Raw genomic sequence first — 22399 nt, forward strand, 5'->3', positions numbered from 1 at the left:
CTTTTCTAAAGACAAAATACGTGGTTTTTATCCAGCACCTAAATCATTAATTATGGCTTTAAAGCAGAAGGCAAGTTCTGGTGCATTAACACAACTGATTCTGTATTTGAGGGTTTTTTTCCCCTGATTTATTTCCAAGCCATGGCTCTAGCAAAGTTGTATTGGAAGCTTCGATATGAAAATTTAACGTTTTATCTCTTCTGACTCAAACTTTTTGAGATTTAAATACCAAAAGTTATATAAAATTATTTTTTACTGATTTTATATAATCAGTAAAATGCAAATCAGAAGGTTCAAGAATCCTACACTCAGAGACCACTAGGCATGACTGCCCTAGCCCATGACCCTGAACTCGGTCTGCCTGCCTGCTTGTCCACAAAACAGGAAAGGCCATCTCTGCACATCCCTAGTGCCCAGCATAGCACCCAGCTCACAGAAGGCATCCAATCAGAATGTGATGAGCAGTAAACACCTGGACCTGAGTAAGTCAGAATAGAAACACCTAAATGCATCAATGAATTCCCTGTGAGGAACTCATGTTCCCACTCCTCCAAACCCTACCACTCGCTCAGGTGCTATTTCCTGTTTCCAATGTGCTCTTCCCACGTAAATTTTTTCTGGAACATGCCTGTGCTCACAGGAGCCTGTGCGCCTTGACTATTCTTTCTCCAAAAGCCTCATCGTTCTTAAACCTAACATAAGCCTTTACATTTTGGTGTTTCCAAGATGAGTTCAACTAAAGATGAACAAAAATAGGGGAGAGGATAGACCTGTTATAATTTCTCTGCTTTATCATCGACAAATGGGAAGAGTTTTAAAGTTACCTTTGGGTTGTTTCTTCATCCTGATACGCGTCCTTTTAAATCTTAATGAAATATCATGGAATACTGGAGGGTAAAAACATAAACACAGAAGGATTAAGTGTGTGGCTTTAATAAGCCTTTGCAAATATTGCAAAGCAATTTATACTAGCCTCAACAGCCAGCACATACTGACCGAAGATAAATGGTAAGCTCTGATTTCATTCACTTTAGTAACCTTCTTAGATTTGTTTTCACACTTCATATATTTGTAAGAGTGCAGTAAGAGAGAAACACAGATACTTATAGAGATGTATTACCACACAGACTTTAACAAATGTAATCCTGCAAATTTAAAAAAAAAATAGATTAACACTCACTTGTATGGTCTTCATATCGTTCTATATAATGCAAACAGTGAACTGCTCTGTTCTTTGCCTGAAAGAAGGAAAATGTTTTTCTTAAATCTATTGTTGAAATTCACATCTTTTCAAGGATTCCAAAAATACCTTTAAAAATGTTTCATTACTAAAAATTCACTTATGCAAAAAGGTTACTATATACTTCTAAAATATAAGGACTTATTTTTTAAAACTCTTAACCACAATATCGGTATCACCCCTAAAAAAATTAACAATAATTCCTGGCTAGGCATGGTGGCTCACATCTATAATCCCAGCACTTTGGGAGGCCAAGGCAGGCCAATCACTCGAGGTCAGGAATTCGAGACCAGTCTGACCAACATGGAGAAACCCCATCTCTACCAAAAATACAAAAATTAGCCGGGCCTGGTGGTGGGCACCTATAATCCCAGCTACTTGGGAGCTTGAGGCAGGAGAATCGCTTGAACTCAGGAGGCGGAAGTTGCAGTGAGCCGAGATCACATCATTGCACCCCAGCCTGGACAAGAGTGAGGCAACATCTCAAAAAAAAAAAAAAAAAAAAATTAACAATTCCTTAGTATCTTCAAACATTCTGTCAGTGTTCAAACTTTCACAGTTGTCTCATAACTGGGCTAGGCAATTAAAAATCTGATTTAAAAAAATGGTTCAAAGGAATATAAGTACTTCTGAAACTGATTTTTACGAGCTAATTAACCCTTGACAGCAAGCCTCATGGGAAGGTTTTGGGACAAATTATTATTGCTTTGTGGTTCCCACCGTGTCCAGCATATAACTTACTAATCTTTTACTAAGTGTCGACAAAGGAAAAAAACGCACATACTTTCCTGAAAGCGTCCATCCGATCAGTGGCTTTCCCAATAGCAAAACCTTTAAACAAAAAAGCAAAAATAAGAAAAGAGACAGAAATTTGGCCCACGTGGTTTTCACCACATTTCAAGTTTCTGCTCCTACAATATTTCATAGCACTTCATCTTTCTACCACCCACAAAAGACTTGCTATATAAAACCAGTAACAGGCTGGTGTGATGACTCACATCCGTAATCTCAGCAGTTTAGGAGCCTGAGGTGGGACGATTGCTTGAGCCCAGGAGTTTGAGACCAGCCTGAGCAACACAGCAAGGCTTTGTCTCTATTAAAAACAAAATTTAAAAAATTTGCCAGGCATGTTGGTGCGTGACTGTGGTCCCAAATACTCAGGAGGATGAGGTGGGAGGATTACTTGAGTTTAGGAGTTTGAGGGTACAGTGAGCTATGACTGCGCCACTGCACTCCAGATAGAGCAATACCCTGTCTCAAAACAAAACCAGAACAAAAAAGCTAACAATAACAAAGCATGAGGTTACAGAGATCTGTTCTGAAGCATCCTGGAAATAACAAACTTAGATGTATTTATAAAATCCAAGGTTAGACGCCACTTTTTAAAAATAGCTAGATAAAATACACTCAATTTTTAAAAAACTAAATATATTCTAAATTAATTAGGCAAATCACTTTGGACATTTAAAGATAGATTAAAATAATCAGAAAGGGGCCAGGTGCAGTGGTTCACGCCTATAACCCCAGCACTTTGGGAGGCCACGATGGACAGATTGCTGGAGCTCAGGAGTTCACAATGAGCCTGGGCAACATAGTGAGACCCTGTCTCTACCAAAAATACAAAAATTAGCCAGGCATAGTGGTAGGTGCCTGTAATCCTTGCTACTCAAGAGGCTGAGGTCGCGGGATCACTTGAGCTCAGAAGGTTGAGACTGCAGTGAGCCGTGATGGTGCGACTGCACTCCATGCTGGGTGACACAGCAAGACCCTGTCTCAGGAAGGAAAAAATATCAGAAAGGGTGGGAAAAAACATCCACTGCTAGAGAGTAAAACCATGATTTCAATGGAACTTCAAATGGAATCCAGATTTTAATTAACCAGGAAACCAAATTAATGACTTTAGTTTCTAAACACTTCACTAGGAAATACAATTTACCAGCCGTTACAGAGACACTGCCATTATTTGCTGCCACTGTATTTTGTTTTGAACAACGTGTTTTGTTTTTAAATCATACATGGGAAAATAACATAAAACAACACTGCTCCATAAGACACATGGGACCTCTGAGCCCTGGGACAAAAGAGGCTGCGAATGCCAGTTCCTGGTTTAAACAAAACAAACTAAACCACGGAGTCCTAGAGGAAAATACGGGGAAACTTACTGACATTTATAATCTTCAAATGAGGCTTTCTAAGCAAGACACAAACCCGAAGTGGTAACTAATATTTATAACCCAGTAGTGATACAAGACTGATAAATTTGCCACAGAGCTTAAAACTTCCGTGTGGAAAAAAATTAAAACCTAAGTCAAAATATTTGACTAACAAAGAGCTAATGTCCTTAACTTACGAAGAGCTTATACCATTCAATAAGGAAAATAATAACCACCCAATAGAAAAATGAGCAAAGCACATAAACGAACAGATCTCAAAAAGGAAATAACAACAGCCAATAAACATGTAAAAGGGTGTTCAAGCTCTCAGTTTAAAAAATAAAAGTCAGCCGGGCACGGTGGCTCAAGCCTGTAATCCCAGCACTTTGGGAGGCTGAGACGGGCGGATCATGAGGTCAGGAGATCGAGATCATCCTGGCTAACACGGTGAAACCCCGCCTCTACTAAAAATACAAAAAATTAGCCGGGCGTGGTGGCGGGCGCCTGTAGTCCCAGCTACTCGGGAGGCTGAGGTGGGAGAATGGCGTGAACCCGGGAGGCTGAGCTTACAGTGAGCCGAGATTGCGCCACTGCACTCCAGCCTAGGCGACAGAGCGAGACTCTGTCTCAAAAAAAAAATAAAATAAAAGTCAAAACTGAGAGATTTGTTTCACAGATCATACTGACCATCAGTAAGGTTTGATGATACCCGAAGCTGGCAAGGGTGAGATGGTGTAGAGGAACACAGACATTGATGTAACCTTTTGTGGGGAGGCAATCTAGCAATATTTATCAACACTTAAAATATGTATAACCTTGGGGCAGCAATTTCACTGCAAGAAGTTTCCCCTATTGATATACTTGCAGCAGTAAAACAAATTACACATACATGAACCATACTGTTTTTTATAATTAGTAAAAATTTGGAAACAACATAAATATTCAGCAAAAGGGAAAAGGTTACAAAAATTATTCATGGACAATGGAACACTGCAAACAGTACAGAGAATCAAGGAGAATGTTTATGTTAATCTGAGTATTAATATCTCTGAATATAATACTATGTAAGAAAATCAAGGTGCAAAATTATGGCTATAATGTGATTCCTTTGTGTAAATTTTTTTAAAGATATGTGATAATAATATGAACATAAAATTTAGGAAAATTACAAAAGTAGCTGTAAGGCCTGGTTTCCTTTGGCCACATACTATATACATGTATTACTTTTGTTTTGAAAATGTCAGTATGGGCTAACTAGGCCATTTTCCTGTGTTCCTTTCCTTCAAAAGACATGAATACATTTCAAAAACAAGTGTCCACTATGGTAACTATACATAGGAGAAAATTTAAATCATCAGCAAACCTACTAATTGGAGTAAACACTATCAACCTTAACGGTGTATAGTTTTCCAGTCTTTTCTTGGCATATAAATATACTTAAAAAAAAAAAAAAAAACTAGGATTTGATATGGTCTTATATAAAGCTTTTGTGTTCTTTTAACTTAGCATTATAAGTAATTTCCCATAATTCTTTAATGGATACAGAATATTACACTGTATGGCTACACTGTTTTTATAACCATGACCCTATCGAACATTTAGTGTTTTTCTCCCTAATTTTCCACTATTATACATAATAAAATAATGTCTTCAGCCTTTTATAATATTCCTTTTCCTCAGAGGAAAAGGCACGTATAGTAGAGTCTATTCTCTCTTTTCTAGGGGAAGTCATGGGCTTACCACAAGCTTTGTGAACTCAAACCACTAAAAGGTTTAATCAGCAGAAAAAGTCTGGCCAGCAGCATGAGCCCACGGGCTCCACAGCACAGCCCCGTGCCACGCCTGTCCCTGCGTGTCACGCCTGTCCCTGCACACCACTGCCACTGTGCAGCCACCACTCCCCATTCACCTGCAGCTCCTTTTCCGTTCCCCACAGCCACCAGGACACGGACCGATTTCTTTCTTCCCTCTTTCGCTGTCATATTGAAAACATTTCTTACCTAAAAGGCAAAATGTCTCATAAATATTGCACATTAAGAAAACGTGAAGGAGGGAAAGGGAGGAAGCCGCCTTCCTTGCGGGCGCACACGGTGAACAGGCGCGCACGGTGAACAGGCGCGCACAGACACAGGCGCACACGGTGAACAGGCGCGCACAGACACAGGCGCACACGGTGAACAGGCGCGCACAGACACAGGCGCACACGGTGAACAGGCGCACACAGACACAGGCACACCATCCTCCAGCTCCTGAGCACAGCAGCCTTTCTCCACATGGAACCTCCTCCTGGACTGTTACAGGAAGAAAACAGAAACCAGACTTTCTCTTCATTCCACAGGCTTGTGAGAAGCTTCAACTGAGAAAACCTTTAAAGGTATTTGACATTATACATCTCGATATACCCTATCTCAATGAATGTATCACAAGAAAGAAAAAAGTTGCTATCAAACTTTGATGTAATTTATCACTGATTATAAGATGCATTCTAATGTCAGAGATGATAAAATGTGAGGAAAATATGCACCTTAGAAATTATGACGTGCAGTGTATAGACATAACCAGCACAGGACTGGCGTCTATGCTAACGATTAGCATATTTGGAAATACCTGCTTACTCCATGTATTTTTTTCTCATGTATTTAAAAGGCCAGGAACAGCTGGGCGCGGTGGCTCACACCTGTAATCCCAGCACTTTGGGAGGCCGAGGCGGGTGGATCATGAGGTCAGGAGATCAAGACCATCCTGGCTAACACGGTGGAACCCCGTCTCTACTAAAAATACAAAAAATTAGCCAGGCGTGGTGGCGGGAGCCTGGAGTCCCAGCTGCTTGGGAGGCTGAGGCAGGAGAATGGCGTGAACCCGGGAGGTGGAGCTTGCAGTGAGCTGAGATAGCGCCACCGCACTGCAGCCTAGGTGACAAGAGCCAGACTCCGTCCCTCCCCAAAAAAAACCCCAAAAAAGGCCAGGAACTACTGAACTGTTAACTAAACTGCTTACGTGGCAGCTGGCTCCCTGGTGCATAGCTGTCTCTTATCCCATAAAACAGGGTTAAAAGGGAGCTTGAATCCACCTCCATGGATCTTACAGAAAACAACCCACATATATACGAATTATTCAAAGAGATTAACTTCCAAAAGCTGTAAGTTGGGAATACCAAAGACATAATATGTGTTAACATTTTAAATCCTACAATGCAATTGATATTGAGGAAACAATATAGATAATCAGAGGCTCAATCACACACTCAATAAATGACTATTCCACATAGTATTTAACATTGAGGGTTCAGTGCCAGCTCAAAGGGAAGCTGACTATTTTAGAGACTGCTCCGGAGAGTGACAATAGCTTACCTGACACAGGCTTCAGTTTCAAGGGCCCGTGAGCAACCCAGAGACCATTTCCCCATCAAGAACCAGACATGCACCACAACTCTAGGCTTTCCACCCTGCCCAGGGCTCCCCGCAATCCCAGCTTCCCGCACAGAGTGCTAGATACAGCTGGTTTATATTCGAACATAGACTCCCAAAGCTACTTTAGCCTTAGGAAGGAGAAAATTTAAACCTCATCTCCAAATCCTGTAGTTAACAATATCACCACCTTATCATGAGACCTCAACGGTAGCCCCCCAGAAAAAAGAGGGTAGTAGTCAGAAGAGCCAGTGTCAAGTAACTGAAATTAAAGTTGCATAATTTCCTTCCACAGATCAGCTGTGTGTCAGAAATAGTCACGCATCCAAGGCCACCCCTTACAATTCCTCTTGCCCTGTCCCTGCCCCAACCACCCCAACCTCTCCAAAGGTTTAACCAGGTATTTAATTCTGCATGCCTACCTCAAGTACCCTGGTATCAAAATCCTCGTATGTTTCTGCAGGGAGAAAAGAAACAGGGATACAGATGAAATCTGTGTACACAACTCACAGGAAAGCATTTTCAACACAGGCACCATCACAGACCTTTCAAGGAGAAAGAATCTCAGATCTTTTGGTCCCACTCTCAAGGCCACGCCCCAGTCGCCCCTCATCACTACAGACCACTCCACCAGTAAGTTCATAACTTAGTCACTGATCTCCCCACCTGCATCCTCCTCCCCGTCCAACTGCCTCTCATCAGTTCCTGGCCCCTCCAGACCCTGGATCCCTGCTCTCCCTCCTGCTTTCCTCCATCTTTGCGGCCTCTCCCCATTGACCAAGACACCACAGTCCATCATTTCCACCAGACCTTGTGATGCCCCCAACCCCTTCACCCTTTGCTCTCTCCACCACACTAGCCAGGCCTGAATCCATGCAGCTCTCTGGCCACTCCTGACCTGCTAGGTGCTGCTGGAAAGAAGTCAAAGTATGCACACACAGGGCCCGCTAAAAATCCATGGACTCCAGTTCCATCAAGTCCTCCCTGCTGCCAGCTGGCCTTTATGTACTTTCAATTCGGTCTCTCTCCGTTCACCACCGCAGCCATTTCAGAGACCCTCTACATTCTTTTATTTTTTTAATATTTTTATCACAGACAATTTCAATCAAACAAAAATAGAACAGCAGAAAGCTTTACGTATACATTAGTCAGCTTCCACACGCATCAACTCACAGCCAATCTTCTTTCCTCTAAACTCTGCTCAACTCTCACTCCGTTGGATAATTTTGAAGCCAGTTTCAGATATTCTACCTTTTCATAAAGAAACAATCTGGAGGCCACAATCATCAATGCCCCCACCTCACTCTCCGCAGATGATTCCACCTCTTCCTCACAGACCAACTGCGGCCACGTCACGCAACACCCCCACCTACCTTTCCACTACAACCCCACAGGCTCACCTGATCCTGCACCCTGCCCTTCCTTCTGTGAACAAGTGAAGCCGTTTCTCCAGACTCCGGATCTGGGCCGTCGTTAGGGACTTGATTCACGGATTTTGTTCTCCTCCCCCCCATACCTTCATCCTCCTGACTGAAGCATTTTGATCAGTTCTAAGCATGGTCCTTGGAATTTCTCAATCTCTCCCCTCCTCTTTAAGCCAAACTTCTTAAGAAAGCAGCGAAACTCTTAACGATTTCTTCTTCCTCCACTCACTGACAAGAACAAGTCTCTTGGATGACGGTTTGCTGCTTTACATACTCAAGGAGGACGGAGGGAAACTTTGTTTTCAAATTTGGCCTAAGTATTTTCAGTTTTTGCTTCATGTGTGCTTTTCCAGGGTTAACATGACAACTATCTGCTTTCCTGATTTCTAGACAGAAACAGCATTCCCAAGCCACGCTGCTCCACTGGCGCCCCCTGTGGCCACCTGTGTTTTGGAAACAGTGTATCCTACAGGCAGCTCCTGTAGGTCCACAGGGCACATCCCCACATTTAAGGATCTGAGAAGGTACATGATAAACACCAGGAACCCAGTGCTTTCTATCCTGTTAGTGGAATACTTCTGTACTCCACAAAATACAGTTGGGATATTAATGTAATATGTTATTTCAAAGATGTTCAAATCTTTTTGGAAAAAGGTAGTACGAACAGACAAATAATAACACCACTTCAAGGAAATTCTAAACTACAAGTACTCTGTCACAAAGGCAAACAAAACCAGGAGCCTGCTACCTCCATTGGGGCCAGGGTCAGGGGGGCCAAGACTGACGCCTCCCCAGGAGTTTCCAGTCCATCCTCGCTCGTGTTTAACCTTTATCTTCCTCTTTCGGTCCCACTCTTCTCTCTGCTGGATCATGTCGGCCTCCATCTTCTTCTGCTCTTCCTTGCTTCTTTGGGCGATGGTCTGCACTGCTCCATTTTTCATAAGAGGGACATTCAGACCAGGCCACAGAAAACCGTAATGCCCTGAAGGTTTAAAAATACAAATAGTAATTTTTTTAAAGTACTCATTTGTCAAGTGTTAAAACGTCAGGCAATGCATGTACAGATAATGATGACACACTGTTCACTGGAGCTTCAGCTAACATTATTAACTTGGTAGGCCACTTGGCACAATCACAATTTTACATATACTTCATGGTATTACCTAGAGAAACACTCACATATAGGTACAAGGCATATGGATGCTTGGACAAGGACATCCACTGAAACATTATTTGCAAAGAGAAGAAATGCAAGTTATCTAAATGTCCAGCAATTATGGACTGGTTAAATGAACCACAGTGTCTCCAGCAGAGGAAACACCCTGCACTAAATCAAAAGAACAAGGTATCGCTCTAGATTCTGATGTGGAATGATTTCCAAGACCTATAATTGAGTGAAAAAAGTAAACTGTAAGACAGCATGTATCATGTGATATAATCTAAATTTTTTTTAAAAAGAAGATACCTATTTGTTTTTAGGTATTTATGTAAAAATTAATAAAAAATTAACACATAATACCTTTTGCATTAATCTTTTTGGGTATTTATGTATAAATAACTAAAATTTAGTAAATACCTTTTTAGGCATTTATGTATTAAAAAACTGAAGGAAACACACCAATATGAGGCCAGTGGTTTCCTTGAGGGAGACAACAGGATTGAAGAAGGTAGAAGAAGCATCCAGGGGGACTTCATGTTTCTCTATAATCTTTACATTTTTTACTGAGAAAGTATACATACATGATCCTTATAATTAAAAAAAAGTGTTAAAAAGATAAGATACAATAAAGAAAAACATCCATGTAGACATGCAATGCTGGAAGTGTGCTGCCAGGTGTTTTCTTTATCCCTGAAGGCCGTTACTATCAAAGACGGTTTGGCAGCAAGCACAGTACAAGATGGGCTGACTGAAGTACACTACACTATTTTTACTCTTCCAAAAGCATGAGTATAAACAATTATGTGTTCTAGGTGTCAACAAACGAAGGCCCACAGGCCAACTCAGTTCGTGGCTTGTTTTTGTACATGAAGTTATACTGGAACATAGCGATACCTATTCGACTGTATGTTGTCTGTGGCTGTTTCTGTGCTACAACAGCAGAGCTGAGCGGTTGCAAAACAGACTATGTAACTCACAAAGCCAAAAACATTTACTGTCTTCCCTTTGCAGGGAATATTCGCCAACTCTCCATTTAGTCTCTATTTTACCACGGATTACAACCTCCTTGAGGGCAGGCACTGCTACAGGAGTTGACACATAAGAGACATTTAATGCTTGCTGAATGAATAAATCCATTTCTATGGGATTTTCCTCTCCCAGAATCCTGGGGCAATGAGTAAGTCAACTGGTTGAATTCTAAAACCATAGATCCTAGTGCCCTTCATGAGAAATGTTTTGATGCTTCTAGTTTGTAAAATATCTATAAAATCTAGGGTAAGAAACTTAAAAAGCACTTCAGCTATTTTTATAAACAAGTTTACCTTCACCAATGATCTGACCCCTGTTCAGATCCTTTCTTTTCCTCTTTTTAGTTCTTTTGCCTCTTCCTTTTCTTGATCCGGCACCACTCTCCGCTAAAGCGCCTTTCCACAGCTCATCTGCAGTCACTGTAACGAAACAGGGTTTCTTTTTATAATTCTGTAGTTTTCAAGCAATGGTCTATGCTCTCCTATTGAATCATAAGAGAAGTGGAGGTCTGCTTACAGCTTTACCCACACATCACTGAGGTGATGAAAGCAAGATTAAATCATTCTTTGCACACATCAAGACGGTTACATTTGGAAAGCCCAAGAAAGACAATCCTATCACTTTCCTCCACAAAACTCTCACTAAATATTTTGTTTTTCCCTCTAACGGCTTAAAAGCCAGCGTTCCGATCTCAGTTCTCCACAAAACTCTCACTAAATATTCTGTTTTTCCCTCTAACGGCTTAAAAGCCAGCGTTCCGATCTCAGTTCTCCACAAAACTCTCACTAAATATTCTGTTTTTCCCTCTAACGGCTTAAAAGCCAGCGTTCCGATCTCAGTTCTCCACAAAACTCTCACTAAATATTCTGTTTTTCCCTCTAACGGCTTAAAAGCCAGCGTTCCGATCTCAGTTCTCCACAAAACTCTCACTAAATATTCTGTTTTTCCCTCTAACGGCTTAAAAGCCAGCGTTCCGATCTCAGTTCTCCACAAAACTCTCACTAAATATTCTGTTTTTCCCTCTAACGGCTTAAAAGCCAGCGTTCCGATCTCAGTTCTCCACAAAACTCTCACTAAATATTCTGTTTTTCCCTCTAACGGCTTAAAAGCCAGCGTTCCGATCTCAGTTCTCCACAAAACTCTCACTAAATATTCTGTTTTTCCCTCTAACGGCTTAAAAGCCAGCGTTCCGATCTCAGTTCTCCACAAAACTCTCACTAAATATTCTGTTTTTCCCTCTAACGGCTTAAAAGCCAGAGTTCCGATCTCAGTTCTCCACAAAACTCTCACTAAATATTCTGTTTTTCCCTCTAACGGCTTAAAAGCCAGCGTTCCGATCTCAGTTCTCCACAAAACTCTCACTAAATATTCTGTTTTTCCCTCTAACGGCTTAAAAGCCAGCGTTCCGATCTCAGTTCTCCACAAAACTCTCACTAAATATTCTGTTTTTTTCCCTCTAACGGCTTAAAAGCCAGCGTCCGAATCTCAGTTCTCCACAAAACTCTCACTAAATATTCTGTTTTTCCCTCTAACGGCTTAAAAGCCAGCGTTCCGATCTCAGTTCTCCACAAAACTCTCACTAAATATTCTGTTTTTCCCTCTAACGGCTTAAAAGCCAGCGTTCCGATCTCAGTTCTCCACAAAACTCTCACTATTTTGTTTTCCCTCTAACGGCTTAAAAGCCAGCGTCCGAATCTCAGTTCTCCACAAAACTCTCACTAAATATTTTGTTTTCCCTCTAACAGCTTAAAAGCCAGCGTCCGAATCTCAGTTCTCCACAAAACTCTCACTAAATATTTGTTTTTCCCTCTAAGGGTTTAAAAGCCAGCGTCCGAATCTCAGTTGCTTACCAATAGGTTCGTTTCCCTGACATTTTACCAACCAGGATACAGGCGTCTTCCTGTCCTCTTGCCTCCACTATAACCACTAAGATAACTAATAACTATCCTTCCTAAGTATAAGTTTTCTAGTCCAAACAAGAATCAACATTTCAATCTGAACCCATAAATCTGGAACACAATCTATGGTTATAAAATCAACTGTTGGCCAAGTACAGTGGCTCATTCCTGTAATCCCAAAACTGTGAGAGACCGACGCAAGGGGGATCACTTGAGCCCAGAGTTTGAGACCAGACTGGACAACATAGTGAGACTCCATTTCTACTAAAACTTCAAATATTAGCCAGGTGTGGTGGCATGTGCCCATGGTCCCAGCTACTAGGGAGGCTGAGGTGGGAGGGTCACTTGACCCCAGGAGTTTGAGATTACTATAATCATGCCACTGTACTCCAGCCTTGAGAACAGAGTGAGACCCTGCCTTCAAAAAAAGAATGGTTCCATTACCAATTTCTTTAATAAAGAATCAGAACCACAAAATGTTGTAATAGTAAAAAATCTAAGACACATTTATATCTATATACCTGAAACACTAAACAAATTCTAGAAGACAAACGAGTGCCTTTATTCTCTTATGAATGCTCAGAGTTTAAAACGTCTACCTACTTGCTTCCTGCAAGGTCTTACGTTGATCCTCTAGGTAGATAACACGAAAAGAGAAAAATGTTTTAGGTTTATAATACTTTTAAATGCTCTATATCTGTACAGCATCCAGTTTTTCAAAAACACACACACGTATCACAACTGGTCTTCGTAAGCGAGGCTCAGGGAAGTGCGATTCCGCGTCGCGTGTTGCTTTGGACATCCCTGATCAGAACAAAGGATTCAGCTCATCTTTAAGCTGACTCGAATTCACTTTAAAAGACCACAGGCTCAAAATAAAAGTACCAACCTCCAACCAAACTCTCACTAACGATTTGATTTTTCTCCGTAAGTGCTAAAAAATGGTGGTACCTATAAATGCCATGGAAAACTTGAAATTCACTTGTAATGGAGGCATACTAAGAGGCCAATCGATCACAGAGTTTTCTTTCACTTAGAATCAGAACTCATAAATCACTCATTACGATTAAAAGAGACTCAATTTTAAAAAGAACTTGACATTGAGACAAAAATGTAAGCTCTTTCATATATATAGTAAGAGAAAAATAGAATATTTAACTGCATTTGAAAAAGACAGCAAAGTCATTAGTCAATCTTTGAATGCCACTATGCTATTAAAAATGTTTTAATCCTTTTTCAAATTATAAAATAGTTATTTTTTAAAATCTGGAAAATACAGAATGCAAAAATAATCATAATCCCATTACCACTGTTAGATAAGAATGTGTATTCTGCCTTTTTCTTTACACATGCATACATGATATATATTTAAGCAAAATTATACTACATGCACATTTGTATCCTGTTTCTTAATTTAACATTACATTGTGAGTCTTTTCCCATATTCTTAAATATTATTCATCAACACAATTTTGTAATGGCTACAAGGTGAATTAAGTACTTTTAATAGAAATTTTACTATTTTCACATCAGGTCTAAGATTCTAAATAACCTAAAAGGCTAGTTAGAATACATCTACTATTATTTCAATTCTTTCTGTCATTTTTCCATAAGGGTGCAGTTAGGTTAATACATACACCTATTACTATTATAGTTATAAAAGATTAAGTTCATGTTTTTTTTTTTGAAACGGAGTATCACTCTTGTCGCCCAGGCTGGAGTGCAGTGGCACGATCTCAGCTCACTGCAACCTACGCCTCCCAGGTTCAAGAGATTCTCCTGCCTCAGCCTCCCAAGTAGCTGGGATTACAGGTGCCCGCCACCACGCCCAGCTAATTTTTATATTTTTAGTAGAGACGGGGTTTCACCCTGTTGGTCAGACTGCTCTCGAGCTCCTGACCCCGGGTGACCCGTCCACCTCAGCCTCCCAAAGTGCTGGGATTACAGGCGTGAGTTACTGCACCCGGCCTCATGTTTTTTATATATATACACATATACATAAATCCACTGTAGTGTCTAATCTTATACACTGAGTTATTTCCCTCTTAATCATGCTAAGTAACACAGATTGCCAATTTGAATCAAAAGGATTTAAACAGTGGATCCTCTATAGAGAACAGATAGGTTTACAAGAATAAGATTCAATACTCACAGGAAATCATTTTTGAAAAAGTGTGTCCTTCTATTTCTTGGAGATTCAGAAATCAAAGACTATTTCCTACTGAAACAGTGAAAACTAGCCCCATGCTAGTTTCAACTGAGCTGGCCCCAGTGAAGCAAATCTTACTATGACTTGGAGCCATAAACCCACAAAAGTATTGAGTCCAGCCGGGCGCGGTGGCTCACGCCTGTAATCCCAGCACTTTGGGAGGCCCAGATGGGCGGATCACGAGGTCAGGAGATCGAGACCATCCTGGCTAACACGGTGAAACCCCGTCTCTACCGAAAATACAAAAAATTAGCTGGGCGTGGTGGTGGGCGCCTGTAGTCCCAGCTCCTCGGGAGGCTGAGGCGGGAGAATGGCGTGAACCTGGGAGGCAGAGTTTGCAGTGAGCCGAGATCGCGCCACTGCACACCAGCCTGGGTGACAGAGCAAGACTCTGTCTCAAAAAAAAAAAAAACAAAAAAAGTACCGAGTCATGTCACTGAGGAAGAACACCGTGGATGAAGAGAGTCCGAGGCAGGGGTGGGACAACTGTGAAGGATGAGGTCTCGGAGGGTAAGGCCACCTCTAGAACAAGGCTTTTTAGAACAGGGAAAAGGCTATTAAAAAATAAAAATTCCCGGCTGGGTGCAGTGGCTCGCACCTGTAATTCCAGCACTTTGGGAGGCCGAGGCGGGTGGATCACAAGGTCAGGAGATCGAGACCATCCTGGCTAACACAGTGAAACCCCGTCTCTACTAAAAATACAAATAATTAGCTGGGCGTGGTGGCGGGTGCCTATAGTCCCAGCGACTTGGGAGGCTGAGGCAGGAGAATTGCTTGAACCCAGGAGGTGGAGGTTGCAGTGAGCCAAGATCACACCACTGCATTCCAGCCTGGGCGACAGAAGCAAGACTCCATCTCAAAAATAATAAGTAAATAAAAATAAAAATAAATAAATAAATAAAAATTCCCAAGGCTTGTAAATCTGATATACCCACTCAAGTACAAAGTGAACTCTTAGAAAAAACTGGGGCTATGCATACCAAGTGGAGACAGACTAAAGGCCCCAACTCTGTCCATCTCTCTTTTCTCTGTACTGGAATCTGCAGGTTCAACTAAGCCTACGTTGCTTAATCCTCCACCAAGTCTTTTCTGTGTTGTTGCTACACAAATGACCTCGTTACCAGGAGACTTCCAAATTAAAGTGAGCTGTATCCATACAATGAAATACTCTATGGTCATACCGTTGCACTGCAGAAGTCCATGGAAAAATGCAATGTATTACTACATTGAAAAAAGCAGCAGGCCAGGCGCAGTGGCTCACACCTGTAATCCCAGCACTTTGGGAGGCTGAGGCAGGCGGATCACGAGGTCAAGAGATAGAGACCATCCTGGCCAACATGGTGAAACCCTGTCTCTATTAAAAATACAATTATTAGCTGGGCATGGTGGCACGCGCCTGTAGTCCCAGCTACTTGGGAGACTGAGGCAGGAGAATCGCTTGAGCCTGGGAGGCAGAGGTTGCGGTGAGCCGAGATTGCACCACTGTACTCTGACCTGGTGACAGAGCAAGACTCCGTCTCCAAAAAGAAAAAAAAACCAACAAACTCAGTATTTCATAGTAGGAATACAGGTGATTATCTTTTTTTTTTTTTTTCTGTATTTACCAAATATTCTAAACTAATCATGAATTGCCTTTATAATCCTAATTTCTTTCTTTTTTTTGGAGACGGACTCTCGCTCAGTCGCCCAGGTTGGAGTGAGTGCAGGGGCGCAATCTCGGCTCACTGCAAACTCCGCCTCCTGGGTTCACGCCCTTCTCCTGCCTCAGCCTCCCGAGTAGCGGGGACTCCATGGGACTATGGTGCCCGCCACCACGACCAGCTAATTTTGTTTTTGTATTTTTAGTAGGGACGAGGTTTCACTGTGTTAGCCAGGATGGTCTTGATCTCCTGACCTAGTGATCCACCTGCCTCAGCCTCACAAAGTGCTGGGATTACAGGTGTGAGCCACCGCGCCTGGCCAATCCTAATTTATTTTAATCTGCTAATGCAGAGTTTAAATTCAACCTCCATTTATTCCCTGACAAGCCAGTCTCAGTTCAGATTAGACTCTTTTAAATGCTATCACAAATAAGAGTAGCGTTAGTGAACAGTATCTCCTTAAAATTAACTTTTTCCAATTAGATGTCCTGTCTCCTCAACTAAGGCACAAATGAAAACATGAGTATATTCTTGGTGTGAATCTAAGTCAGCAAGAGATATGGGCCATGATTCAATATCCTTCAGGCCTCAGGTGCCCCAAACAAGGGGACTAAAGCAAACTAGTACTCCCCAAAATACAACTGGTAGCATTTGAGATAATTCTAGGACGTACATCAAGGAACATTTTCATTTTGACAGGACATTGTAAACTAATCACTAAAATCTTCATTCATGTAAAAAAGAAGAAAAATTCAGATATCAGAAATTCTTTTCCTGTTTCAAGAAACAGGAAGTTTGTGGCCATTCTACATACATTTAGTGAAGAAACTATATGGTCTATACTGCTGGCCCATCAGGTGACTGGGAGAAGAAACACAGCATTGTGTCTGCAGCGCGTGGCTCAAGCTGGCGTAGGGATGGGTGTGCCTGGTTCCCAGTGATGACAAACAGCCTGTAGGCAGAGGGGTTAAACTTTGAGTTAGATGTTTCGCGGCTGTGGAAAAACACTGGTAGCATCAAACAATCATTACTAATAAAAATAAGTCACTAAAATCCTGAACTTTTAAGAATCAGATTTTTAGGGCAGTCTTTCTTTTAAAAATAAAACAAAACTCTTGACCAACAACAACCTAAATGCCCAGCCTAGCTGGGAAAGTTATAGTTCATCCGCACAATGGGTGCAGCTGGGTAAAGAAAGAAGTAGATTTTTCCATCCCGGGGTTTCAGCACTGCCCTGGCTAGCCTAGGTGAGCAGTCTACACTGGGCAAACGGCGCCCTCTGCTGTATGCGGCCAGCAACACACTCTTCGGAAAGACCTGCAACTGGCCAGGTCAGAACAGTAAGGTGCAGAGAGCACGTCCACCATCCTACTCTTCTGTTAAAAAACAAGGAGCAGGTGTGAATGCATTTCACAGACTAACCCAGAAGTATGTAAGAAAACCTGGAAACAACGGTTGCCTCTGGGGAAGAAATCTGATACATTTAAAACTGGGTATGAGGGACTTGCTTTTTTTGTTATTTTTTGGAATTGTTATCATCCAGCGCATATATTACTTAAAAAGTTTTTAAACATCCATGTCTTAGAGGCAGCATCTAATCAATTCATGGAGGGTAAAGTCCTGTGAGGAAGGGGAGAGTTGAGAATTGGTGCATGTGAAGAAATGGGAATATTGCTAACAAAAACAGTGCACACTCTTAAGCTCTGCATTTCAATAGAGACACTAGTGACTCCAAGAGAAGTGAATTAAAACAACCCTTGAGAAAGAAAAAAAAAAGGTTATTTAAGAATACTTGGCTTAAAAAAAGAAAACCAAACAGTGACAACAACAGCTATTTTCAAGTCTATGTGAAGTTATGAAGAAGACAGTAACAGCTGCTTTATGGCCACAGAGGGCCATATACCAGCAATGATCTTACGTGGCAATAACAAGTAGTATTAAATGGTTACAGTAGGCTATCGAAATATCTCCATTGCATAGACACACTAAGAAATAAAGGAATAATCTCCTTTTAATTAAATTAGATGATCTTTAAAATCATTTAAATATCTAATTAAAAGGAGGTTATTCCTCTTTCAATTAATTTAAATGATCTAATTAAATTAGATTATTTAATCCAATCTTTTCATTTTACAAAATAAACTTAGGCCTATGAGGTTAGGGACTTGCCAAAAGTCACAAGACTAGTTAGTAGCTGGGATTTAAGCACTAGTTCTGATTCCAGATGAGTTACTCAATCGCACAGAGGCAGGGAGATGACACACTGAGTTCCCTCTCAGCGCACTTAATGAACTAGTCAATAAAAAGTAGACAGGACATACTGGCGTTTCATTTTTAAACTCAGGACTTCATCATTCTAAATTCCGTCATGCAGCACACACTTTAGCTTTAGCTTTTCTTGTATGCTCCTTAATTTTCTTTCTTTTTTTTTTTTTTTGAGACGGAGTTCTGCTCTTGTCACCCAGGCTGCAGTGCAATGGCACAGTGTCAGCTCACTGCAACCTCTGCCTCCCAGGTTCAAGCGATTCTCCTGCCTCCGCCTCCCGAGTAGCTGGGATTACAGGTGCCCACCACCATACCCGGCTAATTTTTGTATTTTTAGTAGAGATGGGGTTTCACCATGTTGGCCAGTCTGGTCTTGAACTCTTGACCTCACGATCCACCTGCCTCAGCCTCCCAAAGTGCTGGGATTACAACTGTGAGCCATCGCTCCTGGCCAGCTCTTTAATTTTCAACAAAATATCTTACTTAATATTGTTATTTGGCCGGGCGCGGTGGGCTCGATCGAGACCATCCTGGCTAACACGGTGAAACCCCGTCTCTACTAAAAAATACAAAAAACTAGCCGGGCGAGGTGGCGGGCGCCTGTAGTCCCAGCTACTCAGGAGGCTGAGACAGGAGAATGGCCCGAACCCGGGAGGCGGAGCTTGCAGTGAGCTGAGATCCGGCCACTGCACTCCAGCCTGGGCGACAGAGCGAGACTCCGTCTCAAAAAAAAAAAAAAAAAAAAAAAAAAAAAAAAAAATATTGTTATTTATATTAATATTAAATAAGATATTTAATCTTGTACTGTTTAGTACTGCAATCTCTGACATACTTCAAAAAGTGTAAAATCATTACTAACAAATGTAGAATTCTTTAACTTTTTTTGAAAGCCTGAAATACTTCCCCAGCTAATAATGTACCTTAAAAGGTCCAACTGTCGGCCGGGCGCGGTGGCTCAAGCCTGTAATCCCAGCACTTTGGGAGGCCGAGACGGGTGGATCACGAGGTCAGGAGATCGAGACCATCCTGGCTAACATGGTGAAACCCCGTCTCTACTAAAAAAAAAAAAAACAAAAAAAAAAAAAAAAAAAAAAAAAAAAACTAGCCGGGCGAGGTGGCGGGCGCCTGTAGTCCCAGCTACTCGGGAGGCTGAGGCAGGAGAATGGCGTGAACCCGGGAGGCGGAGCTTGCAGTGAGCTGAGATCCGGCCACTGCACTTCAGCCTGGGCGACAGAGCGAGACTCCGTCTCAAAAAAAAAAAAAAAAAAAAAAAAAAAAAAAAAAGGTCCAACTGTCAAAAGCAGAAAGAAATTGACTTTAGAATTGAGAAACAGTCACTTAAAATACACTGTTACTACAACTGACTTTGTTTAAAATGTGTTATAATTTTTAAAACAGGAGGTGGCATCAGCTTATGCTAAATTACTCAGTTATAGATTATCCATCAATGATCAATTATCAGTTTGGGTTTTGTTCTTATTCTCTGAATTATTAATTTCAGACCATGAAGTCCCCATTTTAGGAAACAATTGCCCTGGAATCCAAAATGGGCCGAGCCCAAAAAGCACCCTCCTGTGGGTTATGTAAAAATACAAAAATTAGCTGGGTGTGGTGGCACATGCCTGTAGTCCTAGTCACTCGAGTGGCTGAGGCAGGAGAATCACCTGAACGCAGGAGGCAGAGGTTGCAGTGAGCCAAGATCAAGCTATTGCACTCCAGCCTGGGCAACAGAGCAAGACTCCATCTCAAAAAGAAAAAAAAAAAAGACACACAGTCTGACCCCAAGGAGGATTCCGTTTCAGCATTTACAGTTTTCACTATTTACAGTTTTCACTATGATGAACTTCTTCCTCCTAATTGAAATCTCATCTATTTAATCAAACCAGCTGATCAGCGATGTGTTTGAGAGATTTTAGAAAACTACTGCCATTTGTCTGACCAATCTATTGCAGCATTTAGAAAAATACTGTAATAGATACTAAGGAAATTGTTGTAGGAAAAAGAAAAAAAATGTAAAGATAGAATTCTACCTAACTCAGCTATAAATACATACACAAACTTAATAATAAAAACACTGACCAGAGATTCAATCAAAATTGTGCTTATAACTATGTTGGAGAAGGCAGGAACAATGAAGGGTTCAATTTTCAATTAACATAACCATTGGTAAATTGAAAATTCAACTCTTCATTGTCCCTGCTCTAAGCCTAATACACAGAAACTACCCCGTAATCGTTTAGTTACTATTTTGTAAAGCCTTGAACTATAACAATTGCAATCATAAGAAATCTGAAAATACTCTTCAGAGCCTATGTATTTGTATCATAAAGAATGCGATTATTGAAGTAAGACTAACCAGGCTAAAAAATGAAAAAGAGAGAAAAGAAAAAAGCAGGTGATTACTCATATTTTTAAAAACTATAGAAACTACTCCGACATTACATCTTATGAGAAAAGGTGGTAGCATTAGTGAATCTCACCATTGCTCAGAGCACTCTTCCACGCCAAAATGGAAGCTGCTGGTAAGGTGCTTAGGGAACGCTGCCTCCCCAATAAATGACCTGCAAATTGGGGGAAAAAAAAAATTAAGATACATTTCTACATGAAAAGGAACATTTTAAACAGTAACACCCACAAAATATATCTATAGAATAAAGAACCAAGACAAGGGAATAAGCAATTTCTGGGCTCCAGGGCAACTTGTCAAGTAGCTGACATCATACCTCATCTTCTCCCTTCACCCTCACATCCAGCCAGTTACCAAGCCCTTCAGTCTCCTCAAAAATCAATCCACCTGCCAGCTGTACCTTTTCCTGTGGCCTCAAAGACCCTTCTTTGCTCAAGCCTCATCACCACTCAGCCACAGAGTAACAAGTTTCCTAGCAGGTTTCCTACTTTCAATCTCTCCCCCTCTGCTTCACGGCTTTTCTAAAATAAAAGGTCTGGTCACTTCACAGCTCTGACAGATTATTCTCTGGCTCCCTACTACCTTCAGAACAAAGTCAAAACTCCTCAGCATGGCCTACAGGCCTGCCACATGGCCCCAAGCTTCCACACCAGCCTGCTGCCTCACCTTTCTCTCCTCCACCTTCCCTCTGGCCATGCCAGGCTTGTACTCAGTCTTGAACCTACTGTGCTCTCGCATACTTCTGTGTCTTTGCAAGGTTCTCTGTTAGCCCGAAACATCACCTCTTAGTGAAGCCTCCCCGATCCTACAATGTTCCCCCTTCCCTCTGGAACCCCTGCAGCACCAGGCTGACTGTACTGTGTACCCCCTCACACAGTGTGGTACTCCAGAACAGGATCTGACACAGCATTTATGGGCAAGTGATTTTTGACAAGTGTGTCAAGATCACTCAATGAAGAAAGAATCATGTTTTCAACAAGTGGTGCTGGGACAACTGGATATGAACATGTAAAAGAATGAAGTTGGCACCCTACCTCACACCATATATAAAAACAAATTCATAATGGACCAAAGACTTACAGGTAAAGCTAAAATGATGAAACTTAGAAGAAAACATAGAGGTAAATCATCATGACCTTGGATTCTGCAATGGCTTCTTACATGAGACACTAAAAGCACAGCAACAAAAAGAAAAAAAAATAGATAAATGAGACTTCATCAAAATTTAAAACTTGTGGCTTCAAAAATACTGTCAAGAAAGTGAAAAGACAACACACAGAATGGGACAAAAATTTTGCAAATCATATATCTGATATAAGGGTCTTGTACCTAGAAAACATAAAGAATACCTACAATTCAACAATAAAAAGACAACCCAATATAAAAGTGGGCAAAATATTTGAATAGCTATTTCTCAAAAAAAAAAATATATATATATATAAAAATGGCCATTAGCACATGATAATATGCTTCTTATTCATAAGGGAAATGTAAATCAAAACCATAAACTGATACCACTTCACATCCACTGGGCTGGCCAGGTATGGAGGTTCATGCCTGTAATCTCA

At 41.2% G+C, this 22399-nt stretch overlaps 1 protein-coding gene across 2 annotated transcripts in view; it reads right to left on the bottom strand.

Moving 5' to 3' along the window:
• MRPS5 (mitochondrial ribosomal protein S5) overlaps positions 1-22399 on the bottom strand; it is a 224724-nt gene that overhangs the window by 9864 nt on the left and 192461 nt on the right. For both annotated transcript variants that reach the window (XM_050755124.1, XM_050755125.1), the window contains 9 exons: positions 20905-20985; positions 16974-17111; positions 10706-10831; positions 8973-9206; positions 7223-7257; positions 5303-5393; positions 2025-2071; positions 1181-1238; positions 825-887 (listed from right to left, as the gene is read on the bottom strand). In XM_050755124.1, the coding sequence (XP_050611081.1) occupies positions 825-887; positions 1181-1238; positions 2025-2071; positions 5303-5393; positions 7223-7257; positions 8973-9206; positions 10706-10831; positions 16974-17111; positions 20905-20985 (873 nt within the window). The remainder of the gene's footprint in view (positions 1-824; positions 888-1180; positions 1239-2024; positions 2072-5302; positions 5394-7222; positions 7258-8972; positions 9207-10705; positions 10832-16973; positions 17112-20904; positions 20986-22399) is intronic.

Source organism: Macaca thibetana, chromosome 13 (assembly GCF_024542745.1).
Source record: "Macaca thibetana thibetana isolate TM-01 chromosome 13, ASM2454274v1, whole genome shotgun sequence".
NCBI classification, from domain to species: Eukaryota; Metazoa; Chordata; class Mammalia; order Primates; family Cercopithecidae; genus Macaca; species Macaca thibetana.